Below are 26,809 nucleotides of genomic sequence, written 5' to 3'. Positions count from 1 at the left end.
TTCAAATCAGTGTGTGTGCACATGCAGACATCTCGGGATCCAGTGAGTCACCTCAGTAATTCACCTCAATACAGTTAAATATAACATCAGATCCACTGTCAATCAAGGGTCCGTTAATAAGGGTGCATTTAAGTCATTTTATATCTAGTGCATTAGGGAGATATATATATATATATATATGATGCTGATAAGTAATAAAGTATTAAGTACAGTAATAATAAAGATGTTTATGAGTAATAAAGTATTTGTTTGTGCAGATGCAGTGAGTCACTTCCTACTGATGGTGCTGCTTGATTTGCTGGTCATTATGGTGTGTTCACTCTCTCTGGTGCTCTGCACACGCTCAGTAATTGCCGGCATGCGCCTCCTCACCGTGAGTCATGACTTTATCACAAACATATTTTATATCACAGAAATGATACTAGAAAGAGAAAGAGAAATAAAGCTTTTAAAATACTTTGTTATGTGTAAAATATTTTATCGTTGTAAAATATAAAGTGACAGTCCAGGGCAGAGGAACACAATACCACTAAACAGTGAACAATATGAAAGGCTTATTAGAATTTTCTATTCATTAAATTATACATTTTTCTGAAGGAACCGTTTTTTTTGTGCATAATTACAAACATATTTTCAAATATATGCATTTATAGTGTTTATATAAACATATATTTATACATTTATAATAATAATAATAATAATAATAATAATAATAATTTATAATAATTGTATATGTACATTTATATGTATACAATTATATGAAATTATTTACGATTAATCTGATATATGTAATACATGTAACAGGTCATTCAGTTATTTTTAAAGGGAAAAACACAGACAGTAGTGAATTTATTTCATTGGACTTATATAAATTGCCAGCTCTAAAAATATTGCAATTCCTCACACTATACCCCTGATTTTTAGTGCATCACAGAGCAGCGTAACATACTCAAAGGAACGCTATCTACCTTCTTCTGCATACATGAGCTCACAGATACTATGACTGGCTAGTGTGGCTATGATTGACAGGGTTGAGAGAGTATGCTCCTCCCACCCAGGAAGCACTGTCAGTTTTGCTCTCTTGACTCCTGAACACAGATGTTTGTGGCATTGATATATAGATGTCTAGCTCTGTATGGAGCTCAAATCTTCTTCTGGATGGAGCTCAAATCTTCTCTAATTCCAGACTGCTGGGACTACGGCTGCTCCTAAGGCCATACAGACTTCATATAAATCCATAATGAACTTTTTCACACTATCTGTTGTTACCCAGATGAGGATGGGTTCCCTTCTGAGTCGGGTTCCTCTCAAGGTTTCTTCCTCTTAAAACATCTTAGGGAGTTTTTCCTTGCCACCGTCGCCACTCAGTGGCTTGCTCAGTTGGGATAAATTCACACCTTTAATATCTGTATACCATGTTGATATTTCTGTAAAGCTGCTTTGAGACAATGTCTATTGTAAAAAGTGCTATACAAATAAAATTGAATTGAAAAATTGAATTGAATTGAGTAGATGTATTGGTAGGGTGTGAGGGACAGGACAGGAGATGGGAATATTCTGCTGAAGAGACATGTAAGGCCTTAGTCAGACACTGTGCTGATAGAACAGTACAATACGAGAGAACAGTGATGAGGTGGACAATAACTGTACATTTACTAACTGACAGTTAAGTAAATTAATTAAACATAAGTGTAAATGATGAGTGTTTTGGTTCATTAGGAGTATGCTGAGTTCATTAGTGTTAAATGGGGAAAGTCGTTATCATCACTGGAGAGAATGGAGTTCATTAACGGTTGGAACATTCTAATCATCATCAGTGACACACTCACAGTTACTGCATCAACACTGAAGATCTGCATACTGGCCAAGGTAAACACACACACACACACACACACACACACACACACACATAGTGTTGCTGTGAAAAATTGTCTTTATTGTTCAACCTTTTGATCTTTTGTTAAAAAAAAAAATATTCTGCTCTCATGGATATCAAACAATTACAAACACAACACAGGTTTATAAAAAAAAAATCTTTGTTACATATAGGTGTGCAACAATTATTGGCACCCTTTTGTCAATACTTTGTGCTAGTTCCCTTTCACAAGATAACAGCTCTGAATCTTCTCCTATAATGCCTGATAAGGTTGGAGAATACATGGTAAGGGATCTGAGACCGTTCCTCCATACAGAATCTCTCCTGATCCTTCACATTTCGAGGTCCTCGCTGGTGGACTCTCCTCTTCAGTTCACCCCACAGGTTTTCTATGGGTTCAGGTCAGGGGACTGGGATGGTCATGGCAGGATCTTGATTTTGTGGTCAGTAAACCATTTTTGTGTTGATTTTGATGTATGTTTTGGATCACTGTCCTGCTGGAAGATCCAACCACGGCCCATTTGAAGCTTTCTGGCAGAGGCAGTCAGGTTTTCATTTAATATCTGTTGATATATGATAGAGTCCATGATGCCATGTATCCTAACAAAATGTTCAGGTCCTCTGCAGAAAAACATTCCCATAACATTAAAGAGCCACCTCCATATTTAACCGTGGGCATGAGGTAGAGGCTTTTTTCTTGAAACCCTTCCAAACAACTTGTGGTGATGTAGGTGACTTCAGATTGTAGTTTTGGAGACTTTCTGACCCCAAGACGCATCTAACTTCTGCAACTCTCCAGCTGTGAGCCTTGGAGATTTTTGGCCACTCGAACCGTCCTCTTCACAGTGCGTTGAGACGATACAGACACACGTCCAATTCCAGGTCGATTCATAACATTTCCAGTGGACTGGAACTTCTTAATTATTGCCCTGATGGTGGAAATGGACATTTTCAATGTTTGTGCTATCTTCTTATAGACACTTCCCATTTTGTGAGGCTCAACAACCTTTTGCCGCACATCACAGCTATATTCCTTGGTCTTACCCATTGACAGCAGAGTATTGTTGTGAATTATTTGAACAAAACATCAAAAGGTTAACAAATAACGATATTTTTTCGCATTCTTTGCTCATATTTACCAAGGGTGCCAATATTATATATATATACATATATATATATATATATATATATATATATATATATATATATATATATATATATATATATATATATATGTGTGTGTGTGTGTGTGTGTGTGTGTATATATATATATATATATATATATATATATATAAACGTTGTTAGTCCACAGTGTGCATGTCCCAAAATCACACACTATACTATGTATGAATCCATGCGTATGTGTGTGTGTGTGTGTGTGTGTGTAGGTGCTGTCTAATTACACCATATGCAGTATTCTGTTGGGGACTGCAACTCTGTTGGTGTGGATTGGAGTTCTCCGTTACCTCGGATTCTTCCAGAAATATAACGTACGAGCTATCCCATAATATATATGTGTGTGTTAGGGTTATTATAGTTTTAAAAATATTGATAGTTTTTATTTTATTTTGTTTTGTGTTTTGGTTTTCAATTTCAGTTTCATTTCAGTTTGTGTTAATGGTGCATAAATAGTTTTGATTTCCCTCTGCTTATGTATCTTTCTATCTATCTACCCACCCATCCATCTGTCTAATCTATCTATCTGTCTAATCTATCTATCATCCACAAGCATTTATGATCAAATGATTGTTTCATTAAAACATTTCCCACAGGGTGTAATATCAGTCCAAATGAATGCACACTGTACTGATTAAAACTTACACACCTGGTTTAGTGTGAGATTTAACATGTCGCTGTAGTGCACAGTGTGAACATTACTGTTGATAATAACGGGAACTATTCAAATAAAATGTAGCAGTTTTTTGCTAACTTGTTATATTGATAGTTATGGCTAAATTGCAGTGAATTAGCTGGTTAGCTACACTATATGTGGAGTGTTGTTAGCTAAACTACACCACATTATCCTCCCTCCTCCTGAGGACAGGTTTTATAAGGTTTACTGTTCCTCTCGGACCAGAAATGCAGAATAGTCTGTGTTCAGCGCTTCTTCTTCACCTTCCGAGCTAACTGCTCTCCCAGTTCACACAGCAGTGACCAAGCCTTGTGTTGGGAGGCAATAGTTGGGCGATACCAACTTGTGCAACGGAGGGGGGTTTTTAATATTTTATCTGATTTATTATTACAAATTAACAATCGATTCGGATCACCAATAATGTTACAGAATTCTACTGGGCATTTATGATTCATCAACATCAATGAATCCACTCCGCTCAGCCTCGAGGTTGACCCTAACCCTAACCCTAATCCCAACCTTAACCCTAATCCTAACCCTAACCCTAACCCTAGATCTGTTCTTAGACCACCAAAGATTTAAAATATGAGAAGGAAAGTTTTATTCTTGTTTTGCAGGTGCATGTTATAGTTTAGTTTTCGTTTATTTGGAAATGTTTTTTCACTGATAGTTTTAGTTTTCCTTAACGATAATAACCTTGGTGTGTGTGTGTGTGTGTAGATCCTGATCCTCACCATGAGGGCAGCGTTACCCAGTGCTCTGCGGTTCTCCCTGTGTGCAGTGATGATTTATCTCAGCTACTGTTTCTGTGGATGGATTGTTCTCGGACCTCACCATGAAAACGTCAGTCTATACATTAACATATTCACATCAATTATATTTACATATACATAATACATATTCAGGGCCATATTCAGAGAGGTGTGTGTGTGTGTGTGTGTGTGTGTGTGTGTGTGTGTGTGTGTGTGTGTGTGTGATGTATCACAGTTCCGGACCTTCCATACCACGGCGTACTGTTTACTGTCCATGATTAATGGAGATGAGGTGTATTCCACCTTCACCAAGCTGAGGGAGAGAAGTGCTCTGGTGTGGTCATTCAGCAGATTCTACATCTACAGCTTTGTCTCCATCTTCACCTACATGGTGCTCAGCCTCTTCATCGCCATCATCACTGACACCTACGACCTCATCAAGGTGAGACACACACAGCCCAGCTTCTGCTGCTGTTTCTCTCAGTTTCCTCATCAGTGTGTGTGTGTGTGTGTGTGTGTGTGTGTGTGTGTGTGTGTGTAGAAGCAGGATGGACAGGTGTTCTCTGATTTGCAGAAGTTTATGACTGAGTACAGAGATGCTCCAGCACCAGAGACGGACACAGACGCTCGTGCTAAATAAGACTAATGAAATGAATGCTAATTACTGCAATGTGCTTCAGGACAGGTGGAGAACAGGACATTTCACCTGCAGCCTCAGAAGCACACTGCTCACACTGAAGGACTTATTATACATAATTAGAGCCTGCTGCAGAGCATTTTGGGTATTCTGTATCGAGTAGGCTTAAAGGAGCCTACTGCAGTGCATTGTGGGTTTTCGGTTTTTTTCTTTTGTTTAAATCGAGGTGGGAATAATTTGTGATTATTTTCTTTATAAATGAGACAATGATTTTGTTCTTTGAGGCTAACACTAATACCAAACGTTACAGTATCTCTTAGCAAGCCTCACTGGTTTATCAAAATGCTCAAAAGTTTACACCCCCCTCAACTGCTCTATTATTGTATTTGACTTTACAGAAGAAACTGATGAAGTCAAGAAATAAAGTGGAATAAAATTCCTCATTTACATCACATTCAGAAAGATCATTCTCATTTGTGTTTAATTTGAATTCTGTTTCATTTAATAATCTTTTATAATTCATATACTGACGTTATTAACACTGTTTAAAAAGGGAACATCTGAGAAACCGAACCCATAAAGCGCGTTTCATCATGTTGCAGTGAGGGTGGGAAAACTTTTGCACTCAGCTGTAGTTACAGAAAGCCAAACCCACGTCTACTAAAGCGTGTTAGATATAAAAATTAGTGTTATATAATGTGTAAAGTATATAATTAAGGATTCCCTAAAAAGGGGTTCAGGACACGCTTTTGGAAGAACCGTTGCTGCTTCCTGCTTAACCACCTGCGTGTTCGCGTGTCACGTGGTGCGTTGTGAGCCAATCGGGAAGCCATATCCTGGTTGCCTGGAGACGGTTGGACCAATGAGTGTCAGGATTAGTGTTTATGAGGAAACCGTGAAGTATTTCAAACCGACCTGTTTGACGGCGTGTTAACACCTGTAGTTCGCGGACTAACAGAAACAAATAAATAAGAATATACATAGTCTGCACATTTAAAGAGTTTATTGTAACGTGTTTATGTGGATATGATCATATACAGTGCTCGAGCTTCACGGAGAAATAACTGAAGGTGAGGAATACACCTGTCTGCTAATGCTAACGCTAACGGATTAGCAGTGGTCACGTAGCTTCGCTTAGGGAGATAATCTATGGTAAATCTGTGTGAGGTTTAGCGCTCGTGTTAATCAGTGTTAAGTATAAAACCTGTCCTTCTAAATGTCAAATACGCCTCTGTGATGTCACGTGCCTGGGCCCCGTGTTTCCTGTTTCCGGTTGTAATCAGTGCTAAGCTAAGATAGCAGCAGGTCTACCTGTCTGGTTAGAGCTTTAAGAAACAGCTATACCTAAATAAGATTAGCTGCGACACGCTGTGGGTGTGTTTATAAACAGGATGCTAAGTTAACCTCCTCCAGGTGAGTGTTACCTGTTGTTGCTGTACCTGACGTCAGCATTAGTTAGCACGCACACCCCTTGCTGTTCCAATACTTTCGGAGGGGGCTGTAGTTCAGGGTGAGGGAATAACACCAGTTCTTAAGCTTTGGATGTTCACAGGAGTACGGTGAGCTCCCTCATTGTGAAATGGGAGATGTTTTGAACCACCAGAACTCTTCCTAGTGCTGAAACTCAGTACTCTGGTGGAGGGGAATTGGACAAGCAGGAGATTATGAATCCAATGTCTACTCTAACAGAGCTTCAGAAGTCTTCCCCAGAGGTGTGAGAACCTGCCAGAAGGACAGCCATCTCAGAAATACTTCATCAATCAGGCCTTTATGGTAGAGTGGCTAGACAGAAGCCTCTCCTGAGTAAAAGGAATATGGCAGGAACTTAAAGAGCGCATGAGGAAGAAGATTATCCGCTCAGATGAGACAAAATGAGAGTAAACACTTTTTGGGTTGAACTCCAATGGCTACATGTGGAGAAAACCAGGCTAATCCACTGGTTGATACCATACCTACAGTGAAACATGGGGTGGGAGCATCGTGCTCTGGGGTGCGTCTCAGCAGCAGGGATGAGGAGACTGGTCAGGACTGTGGGAAGGAAGAATGCAGTTAAATAACCAGATCTCATTGAGAACCTTACTGTTACAGTCTACTACACAGCTATTAGATTCCTCCTGTGTGTGTGTGTGTGTGTGTGTGTGTGTGTGTGTGTGTGTGCGTGCGTGTGTGTGTGTGTGTTTCAGGACTGTCTTGTGTGTGTTGGAGATGGGAGATAAATGGACCCCACAGACGACGGTGATGATGATGTCTGACCCTTGTCTGGGTACACACGCACACACGCATGCACGCGCGCACGCACACACAGTCAGTGGTTATATGATCTGTAGAGTGTATAAATCTCAGCACTAAGATGAATCTGTGGCTGTGTTCCAAATGCACACTGTAGTGTGGACCTAATAATGCTCTGTTTTTACAGTATAATTACAGTAATGAATATTCATCAGGATTTAGTGAATATTCGTACTCTCGTTAATGAGTCACAAACGTTAACGGTGTGGATTGTAATTATATCAATATAGCACATGTAGGATGTTTTGGTTTCCATAGCGATTATGTACTTTATTTATGTACAGTAATTGCAGAGTCAGTGTTACAAACCCATAAACAAAAACATTAAAGATTATTATTTTCATTCTGTCATCACTTTTTAATTTTTGTTTAGTTGTTTATTTATTTTATTTGTTTCGTAGTTTAAAATCCAACAGATTTTTTTCTGAGCAATGTATTGTTTATGTACAAAAATGTTAGTAAATATATTTTATACAGTACTGTGCATAAATTTTCACCCCCTTGAAGGTAAATAAATAAATAAAGCTTACATCTGTTGGTATACGTGTCCACCCTGCTGGGTCAGTACATGACCAGAGGCAGGTCTTCTTACATGTGACTCTATCAGCTTTGCACATCTGGATCCTGATGTTTTTGTCTTGGCAAAATTGCTTGTGTGCAGTCAGATTGGATGGAGAGCATTGTTGGTCATGTCTTGCAACAGAGTCTCATTTGGATTGAGGAGTCCTCTTCTGACCCACTCATGTTCTTCGTGTTGAATCACTCCAGAGTAGCTTTGGAAGCATCATTTTTCACCTTGGTCTTGGTATCGTTGTCCTGTTGATAATTGAATCTCCACCCCTAGTCTCTCACAGACTGTAACAGGTTTTCTCGTAGGATTGTACTGAATTTGTCTCCATCCATTCATCACCCTCAACCCTCATCAGTTTCCTGCTAATCAAAAGCATCTTCACAACATACTGCCACCACCATGCTTCAAATGGTGTTTTAAGCAGTGTTTGGTTTCCACTTGTTTACTGAGTCTTCAAATGGGATTTCATGTGACTTTTTTTTTAAATAATGGTTTTATTCTTCACTCTTCTATAAAGTCCAGTGTTGTGGATTGTCCAGTCTGTGGTTGTCCTGGAAACAACTTCTCCATCTGAGCTGTGGATCTCTCCAGCTCCTAAAGGGTTTCTCTGAGTAATTCCTTCTTTACCCACTTTTGGTTTCCTCCAGCCAGACTCACAGTTGTGTGTTCAAAGTTTATTTTAAACCAAACCCTGATTGATAATTTTTCTAGAACTTTATCCCAGACTTATTTTGATCACTCCTTGGTTTTCAAGATGGTGTGTGTTTTTAGATATGTTCTCCAACTCTAGGTTCTTCAAGGAACAGGTGTATTTATACTGAGACCAAGTGAGAGCTTAATTACACACAGGTCGACTCCACTCAACTAACTAGGCCGTTTCTGTTGGAAACGGAACCAGGAGAAGCACTGGGAGTGAATACTTATGCAACCACCACCATCAGGTTTATAAAACACAAATCTAGGATTAATATTAAATAATCCATAATTCCTTCTGTAGGAATACTTTATTTTGGAATAAAACCTGCAGTTACGGATATAATACACACACTAGTCTAATAATGATATATAATATATTTTTATATATATATATATATATATATATATATATATATATATATATATATATATATATATATATATATATATATATATATATATATATATATATATATATATATATATACACACAAACATATACATATATGTATACATATAATGTGTGTGTGTGTTTCAGACCCAAAAGACCTGTCGAGCATTTCCCACATCAGTGTGTCCCACCACACACACGTGCACACGCTCCCCTCAACACACTCCTACAGCATACTGAGTGCCTTCTGTACCCAGGACAACATCCCGCAGTGTCTCACCTATATCAACCAGGTCTGTGTGTATATTTGTCTGTGGGCCTGTCTGCCAGCAGGCAGGTGGAGGGGATCGGCAGGCCAGTGGGCGGGCTATGGAAGGTAGTTTAAGTGTAGTGTAACTGTGTGTGTGTGTGTGTGTGTGTGTGTAGGAAGCCAGCTTGCTGGGCCTGTGTGGTGTGTGTGTGGAGTCCAGGAGTGGTTGTAATGCTCTGAGTGCTGTGCCTGCCCTGAACCTGCTGTACGAGCTCCTCCAGCTGCACAGGAAACAACTGCGCACGCTGCAGGACCTAGAGCACCATCAACTGAAGAGCTGCAGTGACCTGGAGCACCTACAGCACAACAACTCCCGCCTCAAAGTACATACAACTACACAACAATACACACCACTTATCTACTGTAACACACAGCACATCAACTCTGAGTAACTACACCTACACAACACTACACAGCTGGGAACCACATGGAACTGCAGAGGGCTGTGTTCATGCACTTCACTGGAGAACATGACGTTGGGCTTGAAGGGTAAAGGGTCATGTGGTGAGGCAACACTGCATTCCTGCCACTGGAGGGCAGGAGCTACTCCCGGGACAGTAGGGCAAACACTGTTCTGTACCCCTCAGGAGCCGCTTTGGAATTCTGTATGATTGTGTGTGTGTGTGTGTGTTAGGACCAGCTGGAACACACCCGCAGGGAGAACTCGGGTCTTCATGAAGGCGAGCGTCAGCTGCACTTAAAGATCAGGACACTGCAGAGCTGCCTGAAGTCTGAGAAAGAGGAAGTGGGTCTCTCACTGATAACACATTAAAGTCAGTCAAAAGACATTATGAAGTGACACTATATAATGGTGTGTGTGTGTGTGTGTGTGTGTGTAGGTACAGAAGCTCCAGAGCATCATTTCTAGTCGTGCCACTCAATATAGCCATGATGCCAAACGCAAAGAGAGAGAGTGCACCAAACTGAAGGAACGTCTGAACCAACTACTGGTGGACAAGAGGGACAAAAAACTTGGTAGAGAACAAAACGCTGTGTTAAATCTGAGTAATGTTAATGTGTTAACTAAATACTTCTCCCTGATCCCTACACGACAGAATCATCAGTACATGGACATTTCCAAGTCCACACGCCCTGTGTATTATACAGCATAGAACAATACATCACTTTCATAAACCCCACAGTGCAGCGGTGCTGTTCTGTACACACGGGCTGGCCAATGTGTTGTGGGGGTTCATCTAAGCACCATGATTTTAGATAAGACTAAAATAATGCTAAACTTTTGCACTCTTCTTAAAAAAAAAAAAAAAAAAAAATTTTAAATGTGTGTGTGCAGCAATTGATGTGGTGAACTGTGTAAGTCGCTCTGATGGGAAGAGAGGAATGTGGAAGACGAGCAGGATGGAGGCGAGGTACGATGCTCTGCTTTCTAAACATTGCTTCATTACAGATGTGTCCCAAACACATCTGTAACTGTGTCTGTGTGTGTGATAGACATGAGGGTGAGATGTACCGAGCTCTGTTGAGTGATTATGAGGTCAGACTTCAGGCTCTGATGCAAGAGAATGCTGAGCTGAAGAAGCTACTGCAGCATATGAAGAGGGACATGGTGTCTATTCTCAGCCCAAAGACACACTGCAGCAGGACAGAGGACAGCCTGGACCAGGTGTGCACACACATATACATACATATACATACATACATACATACATACATACACACACACACACACACACACACACACTATATATATATATATATATATATATATATATATATATATTATTACACACACACACACAGTATGTCACAAAAGTGAGTACACCCCTCACATGTTTGTAAATATGTGATGATATCTTTTCATGCGACGACACTGAAGAAATGACACTGTGCTACAATGTAAAGTAGTGAGTGTACAGCTTGTGTAACAGTGTAAATTTGCTGTCCCCTCAAAATAACTCAACACACAGCCATTAATGTCTAAACCGCTGGCAACAAAAGTGAGTACACCCCTATGTGAAAATGTACAAATTGGGCCCAAAGTGTCAATATTTTGTGTGGCCACCATTATTTTCCAGCACTGCCTTAACCCTCTTGGGCATGGAGTTCACCAGAGCTTCACAGGTTCCACTGGAGTCCTCTTCCACTACTCCATGACCACATCACGGAGCTGGTGCATGTTAGAGACCTTGTGCTCCTCCACCTTCTGTTTGAGGATGCCCCACAGATGCTCAATAGGGTTTAGTCCATCACCTTCACCCTCAGCTTCTTTAGCAAGGCAGTGGTCATCTTCGAAGTGTGTTTGGCGTCGTTATCATGCTGGAATACTGCCCTGCGGCCCAGTCTCCGAAGGGAGGCTATCAAATATTTATTTACAAAAATATTTACACTTTTGTGAGATACTGTGTATATACACATGTACATGTACTCACACACATGTATAAACACACACATGGAGGATGTTATGAATGTGTTCCTTATCACACATCATTGTGATCTCTTCGAATATTCACTCTGTGTGTGTGTGTGTCTGTCTGTATATGTGTCAGGAGAACTCTGAGCCTGAGGACGAGTGTGAGGAATGCAGTAAAGAGAATCTGGATCAGATGTGTGTGGAGGCGCGAGAGCAGCTGACCAACAGCATACGTCTGCAGTGGAGAAGGCTAAAGAACCACATGCACACACTCGACACACAAGGTTTTTAAAAACAAACCCTTAAAAACACACTCCCTCCACTCCTTTACTTCCCTCGTCTCCTTTACTCCCCTCCGCTCCTTTAGTCCAAGCTGCTCTTGCTGCTCCTCCATGGAAGAGTGTGTTTACCCTGATGTGATTATTGTAGTGTTATAGTAAATAAACTGTCATTGTAGAAGGGCTGAACCTGGTGTGTGTGTGTGTGTGTGTGTGTGTGTGTGTGTGTGTGTGTGTGTGTGTGTGTGTGTGTGTGTGTGTGTGTGTGTGTGTGTGTGTGTGTGTGTGTGTGTGTGTGTCAGTGTCAGTATCTCAAGAGGAAGTGATCTCCAAGAGGGACCACGAAGAGGCCATGCAGCGCATCAGAGTGGAACTGCAGCAATGTACAGAGTTTATACACACACAACAGCAGCTACTCCAGGTACACATACGTGCACACACACACATTGCAGTTAGTGCAGATAATCCACTCTGAGGTAGGCTTATTTTGTGTGTGCCTGTGTGTGAGCAGCAACTGGTCTCTCCATGTGATGAGGACACAGTGGCTATGCTGAATGATGGATACACACTGGAGGAGAAAGAACGACTGAAGGACGAGTGGAGGATCTTCAGTGAGCAGAAGAAAACCTTTGAGAGAGAGAGAAAGAACTTCACTGAGGCTGCAATCCGTCTGGGACACGAGGTCACACACTCATACACACATACACACACTCACACACATTGTGCAAAAACTTCAATGAGAATAGAAAATTGTTTGTGTTCTCTACAGAGGAAGGCATTTGAGGAGGACCGGGACATGTGGCTGAAGACACAGTTTCTAAACATGACACCATTTATAGAGCGAAAACGACCTGCTACCTCTCATAGCCAATCATCACTCAGTGAGTTACACCACTTAACTCCTCCCCCTGTCTCACACCCAATCATCACTCAGTTACAGTGCTTCATTCTGCCCCCTGTCTCACAGCCAATCATCACTCAGTGAGCCTCTTAACACGCACCTGTGTGTGTGTGTGTGTGTGTGTAGATGCTGAGCCTGAAGCCAAAGTGGTGTCCAGTCCAGCTCCCTCAGTTAGGGGTGTATCCCAAACAGGGTTCTCCACCCCTAAATCTGCCTCTCTGGGGCTGCCCTCCACTGCCGAGCTTTACCGCACGCTGCAGCTTTGCCCTGATGCCAGGTTACACCACACATTACTTTATTATTATTATTATTATTAATAATAAAAAGTTTCTTGTTTTGCGAATGTTTCATCATTCAGTTCAATTGAATTCATCTTTATTTAGATAGCGATTTTAACAATGGACATTGTCACAAAGCAGCTTTACAGTAATCTGGATGTAGATTTAAATTCATCCCTAACGAGCATGGCAGAGGTGATCTCATGATAAAAATGAATGAGGTTATAATGTTATGAAGTTTTGAGGTCCGTGTTATGAAGTTGTGAAGGTATAATGTTAATGCTTGTCCAGACGCTGTCCTGCTCACTGTTTTTATTTACTTTTTTACCTACTTTTAATCTCTCCTTTTGCACACATGACCTCTGCACTGATCGTCTACGACAATAGAAGACTTTTGAATAGTGATGCACTGAGCTGAAAACTTTTGGCTGAAATTTAAAATACTGGATATACTTGGCTATAAACTGAAACCTAAAAGTACATTTAAAAAAATTAACTAAAAACCTGTTTTAAAAGAACGGCCATTTTATGTAATTGTATAAATATTTTGCGTTTTAATCATTTTCACGTGTCTGAAAGGCAATGAAATTAACAGCACTTTTATTAAAAGGCAAAAATAACTAACATAACAATAAGAGAGTGTACATAATTTCTTTGCCTTTTGAAAGACTGTGGTGACAGAAGGTGTCAGCGTGCTAGTTTGGCTGTGTTGAAGCTCTGTTGCTTTGCTGTACCCTGCGTATTGAATTGGATGTCATGCTTTCAGGTGGTGCATCAGACCTGTCTGTAGTGCCTCGGCCATGTACCACCTTTTTAAACCTCATCTGAGCAACGACTGCAAATTGCTGTTTTGACGTCCGTGTCAGAAACTTTGAAATTGTTCCACATTGCTGAGGTGACAGCTCATTGCTTGTTAGTGCGGTGATGATATTAGCTCACACAATGACTCAAATAATTTGAGATGCAGCGCAGCGTAAAAACATTTAATTTCTCATTTTCTGCTTTTTTTTCTCTTTTGGCCAAAAGCTGAAAATGCCGAAACTTCAGTGCATTCCTACTTTTGAACATCGGTAATCACTGTACTCATAATTTGCGACATTTTATCCAACGACCCAACGTGGCCATCTAAGATACTCCGCACTACAGAGGGGAACAGCGGCCACGCGAAAGCTTCCCCGAGGCGACGAGTTTAGTCATATAAATGCAGTCTGAGTAGGAGTAGGCCAGGGTTTCATTTCAGTGCAAGGTTTACTGTATATCACTGTGTACGTGACGTGTAGAAAAATCTTGAATCTGTTATGAGGTTCTTTACATTTACGTGTACAGCACTTGGCAGGTGCTCTTATCCCGAGCAACTTACATTCAGCAGGTGAGGGTTAAGGGCTTTGCGCACGAGCTGCCACTGCTGGGATTTTAAACTTTGAGCTAGCACAATATAAGTTATAATATTGGGTCATGAGCTTCTAATATTATTCGATTATAATGCTATATTGTTATAGTTCCTGTTTGTAATTGTAGCTTTAGTTGCATTTTCTAGATCAGCCGTGTGACTCTGCATTACTGTGCAATTTATTAATAATCAGATTTATTAATAATCAGAGCTCACAGGAAATGAGGAACTGACGTGTTTCCTGTTTTATTAGGAGCTGTAGCAGACGCAGCAGCACTGAGACATCAAGTGACTCTTCTGCTGCACAGACACACTGAAGAACACACACACACACTCAACACAAACACACAGAGAAGAAAACACTAACTATACACAAAAGCACTGAGAGAAAATGTACACACACACACTCCACACACATTACAATAGCTTTAAATCTAAGTGACAGTCGCTCTCCTGTTTACATGTTTACTGATCGGAACACAGCAGCTGCAGGTACAAATATGAATTAATCACTCCATTATATAATAATAAACAACACTGCTATTTTTTTCCTCTGTATTTGCATGTTAATGAATGTAATATTTTTTAGTAAATATGAGAATATTCAATTTGACACAGAGGTCAGAGGAATTATGGGAAACATTTTTACAATAGTTTTTGTACACATTTGTAAATTTTGTTTATTCCTCCATGTGTGTGATTTTAAATTATAGAAGGTTTATTTTTATTTGTACTTCACACTACTTTATTAAATGTTATTTACGCACTATTTTGGTGTACTGCTCAGTAGAACAGTGTGTGATTTAGGTGTTCATGTGTTTTCTTAGATGCCATTTTTGGATACAACAATGAAATAAAGGATTCATTCAATTATTTAAATTGTGATTTTCAAGACATATAGGGTGAGATAAAAACAATAAGGCTGATTTACTGACCGTTCCAAACAGGTTAAAGCCTGACAACAGGATTAGATTAGGGTTAGTTTAACCTGAGAATGCGATTAATTTCGGTGCCATGCATCTACAGATAGGCGGTGCACCTTTTATTAAATTACTTTTCCAGCAACTACAAACCATCAAAAGGACTTTGTTCACTCTCTGGGTTCAATAGGAAACCGGCATGGACCGTAAAAGTGAGAAGCTCTCTCTCTCTCTTTTGGCTGATGGTCATGCATGATCTGGCTGAAATGAGGAGGCCTACTTTTCTCTCATCTGAGATCGTAATGAGAGAAATGTTGTAATGGTGTAACATCAACCAGTTCTACCCAATAGCATCGCAGGTTTTTGTCTTTCTTTTTTCTCATGCCACAAACTTCACAAGACCTCTGCAGGTGTGCTGTGGTATCTGGCACAAAGACGCTAGCAGCAGATCCTTTAAGTCGCGAGGTCGGGCCTCGATGGATCGGACTCGTTTGTCCAGAACAACACCATTTGAAGTGTGGAGCATTATCCTGCTGAATACCATTGCCAGGAAGGTAAATGGTGTACTTGGTAAATGGTCTGCACTTATAGCGCTTTTTTTTATAGTGCTTTACACTGGTTTTCATTCACACATTTGTGCGCGCACACACACTCATGGTAGCAGAGCTGCCATGCAAGGCGCGAGCTTGGGGTTCAGTGTCTTGCCCAAAGACACTTCGGCATTTGGAGTCATGTGGGCCAGGGATCGAACCGCCAACCCTACGATTATTGGACAACCCGCTCTACCGGCTCTACCACCTGAGCCACAGCCGCTCACTTGGTCTGCAACAATGTTTAGGTAGGTGGTACGTGTCAAAGTGACAGCTATATGAATGCCAGGATATGCCCCCCCCCCCCCCCCCCCGACAGGTGCCATGGTAACAAGATCATCAATGTTCTTGATTACCAATGAACACGGACATGTGGGCTCTAGAAGAGTGTATGCATTCTCTCTCTCCCACACACACACACACATGCAATTCTTCTTTCTCCGTTCCTATTTAGAAATTAGGTTCATCATTAATTGGTGTATATTCTTTGCTATTTGCTAAATGGTATATTATTAAACAGCTTAAGCCAAACTTTTTGGAACTAAGCCTCCATAAACCAAGTCATTTATTTTGTGTTGTCAAATAAAATTTAGTCTTATGTATTTTATATTTTAATATTATTTACTTATTCAATGGTTGGTCATTTTACTTTTTAATTAAAATTCTGAACTTAAAAAGGGGATATTCTATGACACTTATTAATTAATGAGACTGATTTAAGGAGACAGATCATTTTATGAGACTGATTGATTACATAACACAGTGAAGCTCCTGTATTACTGGTATGTACTGTATTATACTTGCATTTCCAGTGCTTCCAGTATAAACCATTACAGGAGACATTTCCACTACATTCATTTAAGTCAAGAACAGGATTTAGTTTAACCTGAGATCAGGAATAGTTTACCCTGAGAATGGGATTTAGTTTAACCCAGGATTGGGATTCAGTTCTGTTCAGTGAGGTCAGTAAGTGTGTTAATGTGTTATTAAGGAAAAGCCCATGTCCTGTAATGCTGCCTCTGACTGTGAGGTTGGGGAAAAACTCAGTAGTTCCTTTCGGTAGCAGCCGATTTCAATAACACTAAGTTCCCACTTTCAGGTTTTCCAGCAAAGTGACTAGCATAGATTCTAGCCAATCATGTTCAATTGGCCATGTTACCTGTTTAAAGTGTGCAGTATTAATTAATATTTATTATCAGTCATGAATTAACCAACTTCATATATAGTCATAATGCCAACACTAACTGTATAGGAAAAAAACAGATAGTTCTGGTGAGGTAAGTTTATTGTACCACCTGATGACTGTAGTTACACACTCATACTTTAGCTGTGGTTCTCAGTAGCACCTTCTGCTTAATGCTAAATTATTTTCTGTGCTTATACCATTGCTAACATATAGTACTATAGTGGTATCGTGTTTGTTTTTGTAGCTAAACATTAATAGCTAGCTACCTAACACCTCCATAAGATAAGGCATTAAATATATGTAGCTAATTAGCAATGCATAAAGGTGTAATAATTGGTGTAGCTATTTCTGTTTGTGTATTTAGCAGTTGTTCTATTAAATAAAAAACACAAATCAGGTACTAAAGAAGTAAGATGTTACACAGACTGCAGTATAAGTAGCTGAGGTTTTACATATCGTAGCTATCTTAGACTCAAGGGTCCTTTCATAAAAATGACATGGGAGCTGTTTTCCTAAAATTGTTTGCTCAGTGGTGACCCTCTTGGCGGCCATCATGGCGTATATCCTCCTCCTCCTCCATCTCGTCTTCCTCGTACTCCTCTGCTTCTTCGGCTGTGGCATCCTGGTACTGCTGGTATTCAGAGATGAGGTCATTCATGTTGCTCTCAGCCTCAGTGAACTCCATCTCATCCATCCCCTCCCCTGTGTACCAGTGTAGGAAAGCCTTTCTCCGGAACATGGCAGTGAACTGCTCTGAGATACGTCGGAACAGCTCCTGTATGGCCGTGCTGTTCCCAATAAAGGTGGCGGCCATCTTAAGTCCGCGTGGTGGGATGTCACACACAGCTGTCTTCACATTGTTGGGGATCCACTCGACAAAGTAGCTGCTGTTCCTGTTCTGCACACTCAGCATCTGCTCATCCACCTCCTTCATGGACATGCGACCACGGAAGATAGCTGCTACAGTGAGGTAACGTCCATGCCGCGGGTCGCACGCCGTCATCATGTTCTTGGCGTCAAACATCTGCTGTGTTAATTCAGGAACAGTGAGTGCACGGTACTGCTGGCTCCCCCTGCTGGTCAAGGGTGCAAATCCAGGCATAAAGAAGTGTAAGCGAGGGAAAGGAACCATGTTGACTGCAAGCTTGCGCAAGTCTGCATTAAGCTGCCCTGGAAAACGGAGACATGTTGTGACACCACTCATGGCAGCAGAAACCAAATGGTTGAGATCACCATAGGTGGGCGTGGTCAGCTTAAGTGTGCGGAAGCAGATGTCGTACAGTGCCTCATTGTCGATGCTGAAGGTCTCGTCTGTGTTCTCCACAAGCTGGTGGATGGACAGTGTGGCGTTGTATGGCTCTACCACTGTGTCAGACACTTTGGGTGACGGTGTGACACTGAACGTGGTCATGATGCGATCAGGGTACTCTTCACGTATCTTGCTAATGAGCAGTGTGCCCATGCCCGAGCCTGTGCCACCACCCAGAGAGTGCGTGAGCTGGAATCCTTGCAGGCAGTCGCAGTTTTCCGACTCCTTACGTACCACATCCAGCACAGCGTCCACTAGCTCTGCACCCTCAGTGTAGTGACCTTTGGCCCAGTTGTTCCCAGCGCCACTTTGACCTGAAACAATGTAAATCATTTATTAATCACACTCATTATTCTATTGTCTATTTACACTTTACGCTTTGCCTCCATTCTGTAATTATCTTTAGCAGTGATAATGTGGCTCGGGAAAGGGAAGTTTGGGGTCCCCTGCTGGAGCTGCTGCCCCTGCGACCCGATAACGGATAAGCGGTTGAGGATGGATGGGTGGATGAAGTTTGAATTCTGATTGTGAACTTGACTGTGCCCTCCACATCCCAACCACACACTAATGTTATGCTAACCTGTTTTAAATGTTTGCTAATGTTGCATTCAACATCTGGAATAGTTTGATCCAATCTTTGTCCTCAATTATGCACCTATGGCCCCTTCCTAAGTTCACTTCCTATCCCTGATTAAGCCTGTCTTTATCCACAATCCAGTATCTGGTGTTGGTAGCATGTCTGTCTTTGTCCTGTCTGTATGTCCTACATGACTGTTGTAAATATCCCTGATCTCATCTCTGTAAACCAAGTACAGAGCATCACATCTCATATACAAGTTTCTAGATTGCTTAGATGTAAGTCAAGAGGATTGTTTGGAAAGCAAAAAGGAACTTACCAAACACAAAGTTATCAGGCCTGAAGATTTGTCCAAAGGGACCGGACCGTACTGAGTCCATGGTGCCAGGCTCCAGATCCACCAGGATGGCACGGGGCACAAACTTCCCCCCTGAGTGATGTGAGAAGACAGAAGGACAGAACGTAAAGTGCTGGACATAAAGAAATGAAGAAAGCAGCCAGTCAGTGTGACATGTTGAGGCCCACATGAGTTCAACCTGGGCCAAGTGGTTTCCACATGGGTATGGGCTACTAGCAGGTTCATACACAGACAGTTGGGCTGCCCAGAAAACATCACACCCATATGAGCTTATTGAACATCTCCATTCCAGATTTATTCCTCCTTTGCTGTTATAATAAGCTCCACTCTTCTGGGAAGACTTTCCACTAGATTTTCCCTCCCTCTCTCCCTCATTCTCGCTCATTCTCCCTCATTCTCCCTCTCTCCCTCATTCTCCCTCTCTCCCTCATTCTCCCTCTCCCCCTCATTCTCCCTCATTCTCCCTCTCTCCCTCATTCTCCCTCTCTCCCGCATTCTCCCTCTCTCCCGCATTCTCCCTCTCTCCCTCATTCTCCCTCATTCTCCCTCTCTCCCGCATTCTCCCTCTCTCCCGCATTCTCCCTCTCTCCCTCATTCTCCCTCATTCTCCCTCTCTCCCGCATTCTCCCTCTCTCCCGCATTCTCCCTCTCTCCCTCATTCTCCCTCATTCTCCCTCTCTCCCGCATTCTCCCTCTCTCCCGCATTCTCCCTCTCTCCCTCATTCTCCCTCATTCTCCCTCTCTCCCGCATTCTCCCTCATTCTCCCTCTCTCCCGCATTCTCCCTCATTCTCCCTCTCTCCCGTATTCTCCCTCTCTCCCGCATTCTCCCTCTCTCCCTCATTCTCCCTCTCTCCCGCATTCTCCCTCATTCTCCCTCTCTCCCTCATTCTCCCTCTCCCCCTCATTCTCCCTCATCCTCCCTCTCTCCCGCATTCTCCCTCTCTCGATCATTCTCCCTCTCCCCCTCATTCTCCCTCATTCTCCCACTCTCCCTCATTCTCCCACTCTCCCTCATTCTTCCTCTCTCCCGCATTCTCGATCTCTCCCTCATTCTCCCTCTCTCCCGCATTCTCCCTCATTCTCCCTCTCCCCCTCATTCTTCCTCATTCTCCCTCTCTCCCGCATTCTCCCTCTCTCGATCATTCTCCCTCTCTCCCTCATTCTCCCTCTCTCCCTCATTCTCCCTCATTCTCCCTCTCCCCCTCATTCTCCTTCATCCTCCCTCTCTCCCTCATTCTTCCTCTCTCCCGCATTCTCCCTCTCTCCCTCATTCTCCCTCATTCTCCCTCTCTCGATCATTCTCCCTCTCCCCCTCATTCTCCCTCATCCCCCTCATTCTCCCTTATCTCCCTCATTCTCCCACTCTCCCTCATTCTTCCTCTCTCCCGCATTCTCGATCTCTCCCTCATTCTCCCTCATTCTCCCTCATCTCCCGCATTCTCCCTCATTCTCCCTCTTTCCCACATTCTCCCTCTCTCCCGCATTCTCCCTCTCTCGATCATTCTCCCTCTCCCCCTCATTCTCCCTCATTCTCCCTCTTTCCCACATTCTCCCTCTCTCCCGCATTCTCCCTCTCTCCCTCATTCTCCCTCATTCTCCCTCTCTCCCTCATTCTCCCTCTCTCCCTCATTCTCCCTCATTCTCCCTCTCTCCCGCATTCTCCCTCTCTCCCGCATTCTCCCTCATTCTCCCTCATTCTCCCTCATTCTCCCTCATCTCCCGCATTCTCCCTCATTCTCCCTCATTCTCCCTCTCTCGATCATTCTCTCTCTCCCCCTCATTCTCCCTCATTCTTCCTCTCTCCCGCATTCTCGATCTCTCCCTCATTCTCCCTCATTCTCCCTCACTCCCGCATTCTCCCTCTCTCGATCATTCTCCCTCTCCCCCTCATCCTCCCTCATTCTCCCTCTCTCCCTCATTCTCCCTCATTCTCACTCGCTCCCGCATTCTCCCTCTCTCGATCATTCTCCCTCTCTCCCTCATTCTCCCTCATTCTCCCTAATCCTCCCCCTCTCCCTCATTCTCCCGCATTCTCCCTCATTCTCCCTCATTCTCCCTAATCCTCCCCCTCTCCCTCATCTCCCTCATTCTCCCTCATCTCCCTCATTCTCCCTCTCTCACGCATTCTTCCTCTCCCTCTCATTCTCCCTCATCTCCCTCTCTCCCTCATTCTCCCTCTCTCACGTATTCTCCCTCTCTCTTTCATTCTCCCTCACTCCCTCATTCTCCCTCATTCTCCCTCTCTCCCTCATTCTCCCTCATCCTCCCTCTCTCCCGCATTCTCCCACATTCTCCCTCTCTCCCACATTCTCCCTCTCCCCCTCATTCTCCCTCTCACCCCCACCCCCTTCTCTCACTCTCTCACAGGTCCATCTGAGTGGAGGAGCAACAGCAGCTCATGGCTGGAGACCAACTGGAACACATAAATAAGGTATCTGTTGTTTTCTTTGTGTACAGTTTCATTTCTGTAGTTCAATACAATTAAAATATATATTTTTAAAAAGATATGCAGTTAAGTTCTACACTTTAAGGGTAAGATAGACAGATAGCAGCTAACTAGTGTTTGGTCATAAAGTTAAATCTATCGATAATGAATTAAACTGAGATGTAAAGACTAGCCACCCATTTTTGAGTAAAATTTAACGTTAAATTTTGCATACAGTTCAAGGTATTTCTGTGGACAATTATTTTTTCATTTTACACCCATTTCCTGCTAAAATACAGGCCCCTCAGTAAGGCCAGTTCTATTGTTTTCACTATACATTGAAGTTATTTGAGTTTCAAAGCAAAAGATGATTGAGACGATAGATCAGAATTTCAGCTTTCATTTCATCATATTTACATCTAGATGTGTTAAACAATTTAGAACATGGCACCTTTTGTTTGACCAAACCCATTTTTTTCAAGTGATCAAAAATACTGTTGCCCTGTTAAATTAATTGTTAAGAATTAATAGCTCTGAATGTCTAATCTTGGTCTGAGCCCTAGATTTCACCTGTGAAGACTGCATTTGTTGTTAAAAAGGTAAACCAACTTGAAGAATATAGAGAAGCTGGGAAAAGAGGGAAAATCTATCAGCTCCATTGCACAAACATTGGGCATAGCCAACAATTTGTAATATCCTGAAAAAGAAAGAAACCACTGGTGTACTAACAACTAGTCATGGAACAGGTCTGCCAAGGAAAACAATAGCAGTTCACGATAGAAACAGTGTGAGAGCTGTGAAGAAAAACCTCAAACTCTCAGCTTTCCTCTTTCTCCCCTCACTCAGAGACTGATGTCTCAAAACTTCTGTTCTCTAGCCGCCCCACAACCTGTCTTCTAGACCCTAGCATTTCTCACCTTCTTCGGTCCATCTCTCCCACACTATTACCTGCACTCACACACATCTTTAACACATCCCGCTCTACTCGCACATACCCTACCTCGTTTAAGCATGCCCAGGTTACCCCACTGCTTAAAAAACCATCACTTAACCCTGCTATGGTTGACAACTACAGACCTGTTTCCCTCCTCCCTTTTCTTTCCAAAACTCTTGAAAGAGCTGTTTTTAATCAACTCTCCACTTTTCTCACAAAAAAAAAATCCTCCTGGACAACAAGCAGTCTGGCTTCAAAAGCAGCCATTCTACGGAGACTGATCTGCTTTCCGTCACTAAAGCCTTACGGCTAGCAACAGCAACCTCAATATCATCTGTCCTCTTACTCAACCTTTCTGCTGCCTTTGACACTGTGAATCATCAGATCCTCCTGTCAACTCTAGACTGTTTGGTGTCCCTCAAGGGTTTGTGTTAGGCAGACTTCTCTTTTTTACTTTATGTATGCTACCTCTGGGTCAAATTATTCGTAAACATGGAATTATCCTCCACTGTTATGCTGATGATACACAGCTGTATGTTTCAGCGAAGCCAGAGGACAGACAGCATCTTAGTAAAGTTGAGGAATGTGTAAAGGACATTAGACGTTGGATGCTTTATAACTTCCTTTTACTTAATTCTGATAAGACAGAAGAACTTGTACTAGGACCACGTGTAGCTAGAAGTAATCTTTCTGATCTCACAGTAACTCTGGATGGACTTCCTGTTTCATCATGTGCAGCAGTAAAAGACCTTGACATTTAACATAGGACACATAGGTTAAATTATAAATTATATGTAATTTAATTTATAGTTAAATTATATTTAATATAACATATAAAATAGGATGTTATATGTTATATTACACATAATTTAATATTAAAATGTTATCCAAATATGGTTAAATCAAAAACATTGAATATACTATTGGTTTGTAGACAACAGTGTGATATTATTATTAATTTTATCATTGATATTGTTGATCTGTGTATTCTTTGCTATTACAGCCCATGAAGGACATTTGGGGTCACCATGGAAGTTGCAGTTTCAAGCCCAGTTGGAACCCATGTGGCCCTTACATGGACATGGTGGCTATTTGGAGATGCAGCTTTACTGAAAGAAAGGACATTTTTTTACCTGTAACATTACTAATAATATGATTTTCTGTCTTGCTAACCATCTGTCTCTTGTCCCACCTATCTGTCTGTATGTCTCTCAGGGTAATGGATTACCTGACTCAGAGTTAGAGCATGCTAAACGCAGAAATGTCTTTAAGAAAGAAAGAGCAGGAGTGACTTAATAATAAATGATGAACAGCAGCAGGACAGAGGAGTGTGTCTGTTTGTGTATCTCTCTCTCTGTGACTGTATCTCTGTCTGTCTATCTGTATATAGTATCTACATATGATGATGGTGATGACGGTGGTGTTGATGAGTATGATGTTGACTATGATGTTGATAGTGATAACGGTGGTGATGACTGATGTTGATGAGTATGATAATGGTAATGACGGTGGTGTTGATGACTATGATGATGGTGATGACTGATGTTGATGACTATGATAATGGTGATGGTAATGATGGTGGTGGTGTTGATGACTGTGATGTTGATGACTATGATGATGGTGATGACACTGGTGGTGATGATGAGTATGATGATAGTGATAACGGTGGTGATGAATGTGATGTTGATGACTATGATAATGGCAATGACAGTGGTGGTGATGGTGGTGATGACGTGTTGATGCCTGTGATGTTGATGACTATGATAATGGCGATGACAGTGGTGGTGATGACGGTGGTGATGAGTGTGATGTTGATGAGTATGATGATGATGACAGTGGTGATGATGATGACCTGAGGCCTCATTGTAATAGACATTGATCCTCTCCAGCTGCAGCTTGCTGTCTCCATTGTAAGTTCCACTGTAGTCGATGCCATGTTCATCACTGATCACCTCCCAGAACTGCAACACACATGATAATTAGTGAGACTCGTTCATAGCAGTGTTCTGTGTCAGTGCGTTCTTTCTCTCTGTTCTCAGTGTTTTGTGGCTCTGACAGAATAAAAAGAGCCCTGAACTACATCTCTAAAGTTCCTTTACTATATGCAGCGCTGCAGCAGAGAGATGATGCACATTTATTTTCCTAATAACAGAATATCCTCAGTCAGTCTGTCAGGATGTAGAAGTGACATGTTAATGAAATGAGTTTATGTTCCTAATTATTTATAAACTTACAAGCCCAGTAATTTAGCATTTTATTTTAATTTACATATAAGTACACTAGAAGTATTATCATTTGTGATGTCAAAGCCACAGTGCGCCTGTATTAGTGAAGATGGAGTAGTTTATGAGTTCGCCTTGCAGGGGTTTAAATGTTTGTTCCAACATAAAACACAAAGGTCAGTTAAACCTCTAGAACACACACCCACATGTTCTTCAGCGTCCCACTCCTTTTTCATCCAGTCCAGTCACAGAGAATACAATCTTTATTATTATTATTATTATTATTATTATTATTATTATTATTATCATTATAACAAATACAACATTTAAGTATTGCACAAGAAAAACATTAATAAATACACATGGTGTGTGTGTGTGTGTGTGTGTGAGAGAGAGAGAGAGAGAGTGAGTAAGGGAGAGATGCTCACCTTTGCTCCAATCTGGTTTCCACACTGTCCGGCCTGAATGTGCACAATCTCCCTCATTCTTTCACTGTGTTAATGCTGTGTGTGTGTGTTAATAATGTGTGTGAGTGTGTTGGTTCTTTATGTGTGTGAGTGTGTCGCCAGTGCTGCCCCTCCTCACACTGATCCACTCCAGTCTCAGCAGCAATGCAGCTCTTCTCTCTACATACAGCAACCTGTAACCTGATTGGTGATGATGTCACTGCAGCCCAGCCAATCAAGAGCGAGCAGGATGATGCAGTGAAGCACTGCAGAGCTGCAAGAAGTGACCTACACAAACACACACACACACACACACACAGACACACTAACACATTAACATTAACACAGCATTACTCTGTTAGTGATGAGCACTTCACTACAGTCAATTCCAAAATTTATGGCACCCTTAATTAATTTTTTTTTTAAACTATAAAGATGCAATAATCTGAAACATAAGGATGCAGTCTACTTGTATTTGATATATTATGAAACATAAAGATTTGTTAAATTATTGACACAGTTCCACAGTGTCCTGAAATTTGCCTTGACAGTAGTGAGTCTCTGTGCTGACTAATGAAGTGGAAAAACATCCATGCACAATATCTCAAATTCATTTATATTCTCAGGTGTGTGTGTGTGTTGTTTGTGTGTGTGTGTGTGTGTGTGTGTCCTCTTCTTTTTACATCACAGCTTCAAATCCAAAAACTGAGACTTTTTAGTTATGTATGTATGTATTTTACAGTATTTTAAACGTTCTTTGAGTCCCACAGCCATTTCTGTATTCATTTGAATGTGTTTATCATCTTGTTGAAAGCTCTTTGGCCAAGGTGTAACTTCCTGGCAGAGGTTGTGGGCTAAAATATCCTGGTACTCCAGTACAAAACAGCTCAAAGCATCACTGATCCACCTTGGTGAAGTTCTGGGTATGAGTTGTGTCTCAGGAAGAACTTCTTTACTGCAACTCTTCCCAACAGCGATATTATAGAAGTGGAGTTTAACTGTTGATTCCAAGCCATTATTAATATCTATAACTGGCTTAAGCAGGTCAACAGCCACCTGTCTCTTTAATTTATATCTCCAAGATATTAGAAACGGTTGTACACAGCAGCTATGCTCGAACTTATATAGGAACAACATTCATGAAATGTATCAGTCAGGATTTAGACCTCATCATAGCACAGAGACAGCGTTAGTTAAAGTAGTAAATGACCTTCTACTGACCTCTGATCAGGGTTGTGTCCCGCTGCT

The 26,809-nt window shown here is 41.6% G+C and overlaps 3 protein-coding genes across 8 annotated transcripts in view; 2 read left to right on the top strand and 1 right to left on the bottom strand.

Annotated features, from left to right (window-relative positions):
• mcoln3a (mucolipin TRP cation channel 3a) overlaps positions 1-5,571 on the top strand; it is a 10,468-nt gene extending 4,897 nt beyond the window's left edge. For both annotated transcript variants that reach the window (XM_017473099.3, XM_017473098.3), the window contains 7 exons: positions 1-42; positions 258-373; positions 1,720-1,869; positions 3,265-3,366; positions 4,449-4,571; positions 4,716-4,922; positions 5,022-5,571. The exon at positions 1-42 is cut by the window's left edge and continues 58 nt beyond it. In XM_017473099.3, the coding sequence (XP_017328588.1) occupies positions 1-42; positions 258-373; positions 1,720-1,869; positions 3,265-3,366; positions 4,449-4,571; positions 4,716-4,922; positions 5,022-5,120 (839 nt within the window). In that variant the 3' untranslated portion in view covers positions 5,121-5,571. The remainder of the gene's footprint in view (positions 43-257; positions 374-1,719; positions 1,870-3,264; positions 3,367-4,448; positions 4,572-4,715; positions 4,923-5,021) is intronic.
• Positions 5,572-5,988: 417 nt separating this feature from the next.
• ssx2ipa (synovial sarcoma, X breakpoint 2 interacting protein a) lies at positions 5,989-15,465 on the top strand. 5 transcript variants are annotated; one of them, XM_053681755.1, is made up of 14 exons: positions 5,989-6,187; positions 7,301-7,380; positions 9,212-9,357; positions 9,491-9,697; positions 10,009-10,119; positions 10,214-10,349; positions 10,669-10,744; positions 10,827-10,998; positions 11,882-12,029; positions 12,320-12,444; positions 12,535-12,705; positions 12,793-12,904; positions 13,051-13,201; positions 14,846-15,465. In XM_053681755.1, the coding sequence occupies exons 2-14, from the start codon at positions 7,323-7,325 to the stop codon at positions 14,907-14,909; spliced, it is 1,677 nt and encodes a 558-aa protein (XP_053537730.1). In that variant the 5' UTR covers positions 5,989-6,187; positions 7,301-7,322; the 3' UTR covers positions 14,910-15,465. The 5 variants fall into 5 exon arrangements, with proteins under 5 accessions (XP_053537730.1, XP_053537732.1, XP_053537731.1 ...); XM_053681757.1 differs by lacking the exon at positions 5,989-6,187 and adding an exon at positions 6,352-6,530 and having other exon boundaries at positions 12,332-12,444; XM_053681756.1 differs by lacking the exon at positions 5,989-6,187 and adding an exon at positions 6,352-6,530 and having other exon boundaries at positions 12,326-12,444.
• Positions 15,466-17,369: 1,904 nt separating this feature from the next.
• Positions 17,370-25,727, bottom strand: tubb2 (tubulin, beta 2A class IIa). The gene is made up of 4 exons (XM_017473108.2): positions 25,544-25,727; positions 24,746-24,854; positions 19,494-19,604; positions 17,370-18,911 (listed from the first exon to the last, which is right to left on the bottom strand). The coding sequence occupies exons 1-4, from the start codon at positions 25,598-25,600 to the stop codon at positions 17,815-17,817; spliced, it is 1,374 nt and encodes a 457-aa protein (XP_017328597.1). The 5' UTR covers positions 25,601-25,727; the 3' UTR covers positions 17,370-17,814.
• Positions 25,728-26,809: the final 1,082 nt, after the last annotated feature.

The sequence above is a fragment of the Ictalurus punctatus genome, chromosome 7 (assembly GCF_001660625.3).
Source record: "Ictalurus punctatus breed USDA103 chromosome 7, Coco_2.0, whole genome shotgun sequence".
Lineage (NCBI taxonomy): Eukaryota > Metazoa > Chordata > Actinopteri > Siluriformes > Ictaluridae > Ictalurus > Ictalurus punctatus.
Note: the sequence above shows the minus strand (reverse complement) of the source record. Positions and strands in the feature narration are given on the sequence as shown.

What these genes read in the sequence shown, in the direction of transcription:
- tubb2 (XM_017473108.2), bottom strand. Translation starts at nt 25,600, where the DNA reads ATGAGGGAGATTGTGCACATTCAGGCCGGACAGTGTGGAAACCAGATT. An exon ending in CTATTACAATGAGGCCTCAG is followed by an intron (nt 19,605 to 24,745) that starts GTCATCATCATC and finishes CACATCACTCAG; the next exon opens with GGGGGAAGTTTGTGCCCCGT. An exon ending in GCCTGATAACTTTGTGTTTG is followed by an intron (nt 18,912 to 19,493) that starts GTAAGTTCCTTT and finishes ACATTGTTTCAG; the next exon opens with GTCAAAGTGGCGCTGGGAAC.
- ssx2ipa (XM_053681755.1), top strand. Translation starts at nt 7,323, where the DNA reads ATGGGAGATAAATGGACCCCACAGACGACGGTGATGATGATGTCTGAC. An exon ending in ACAACAACTCCCGCCTCAAA is followed by an intron (nt 9,698 to 10,008) that starts GTACATACAACT and finishes TGTGTGTGTTAG; the next exon opens with GACCAGCTGGAACACACCCG. An exon ending in CAGAGGACAGCCTGGACCAG is followed by an intron (nt 10,999 to 11,881) that starts GTGTGCACACAC and finishes TATATGTGTCAG; the next exon opens with GAGAACTCTGAGCCTGAGGA.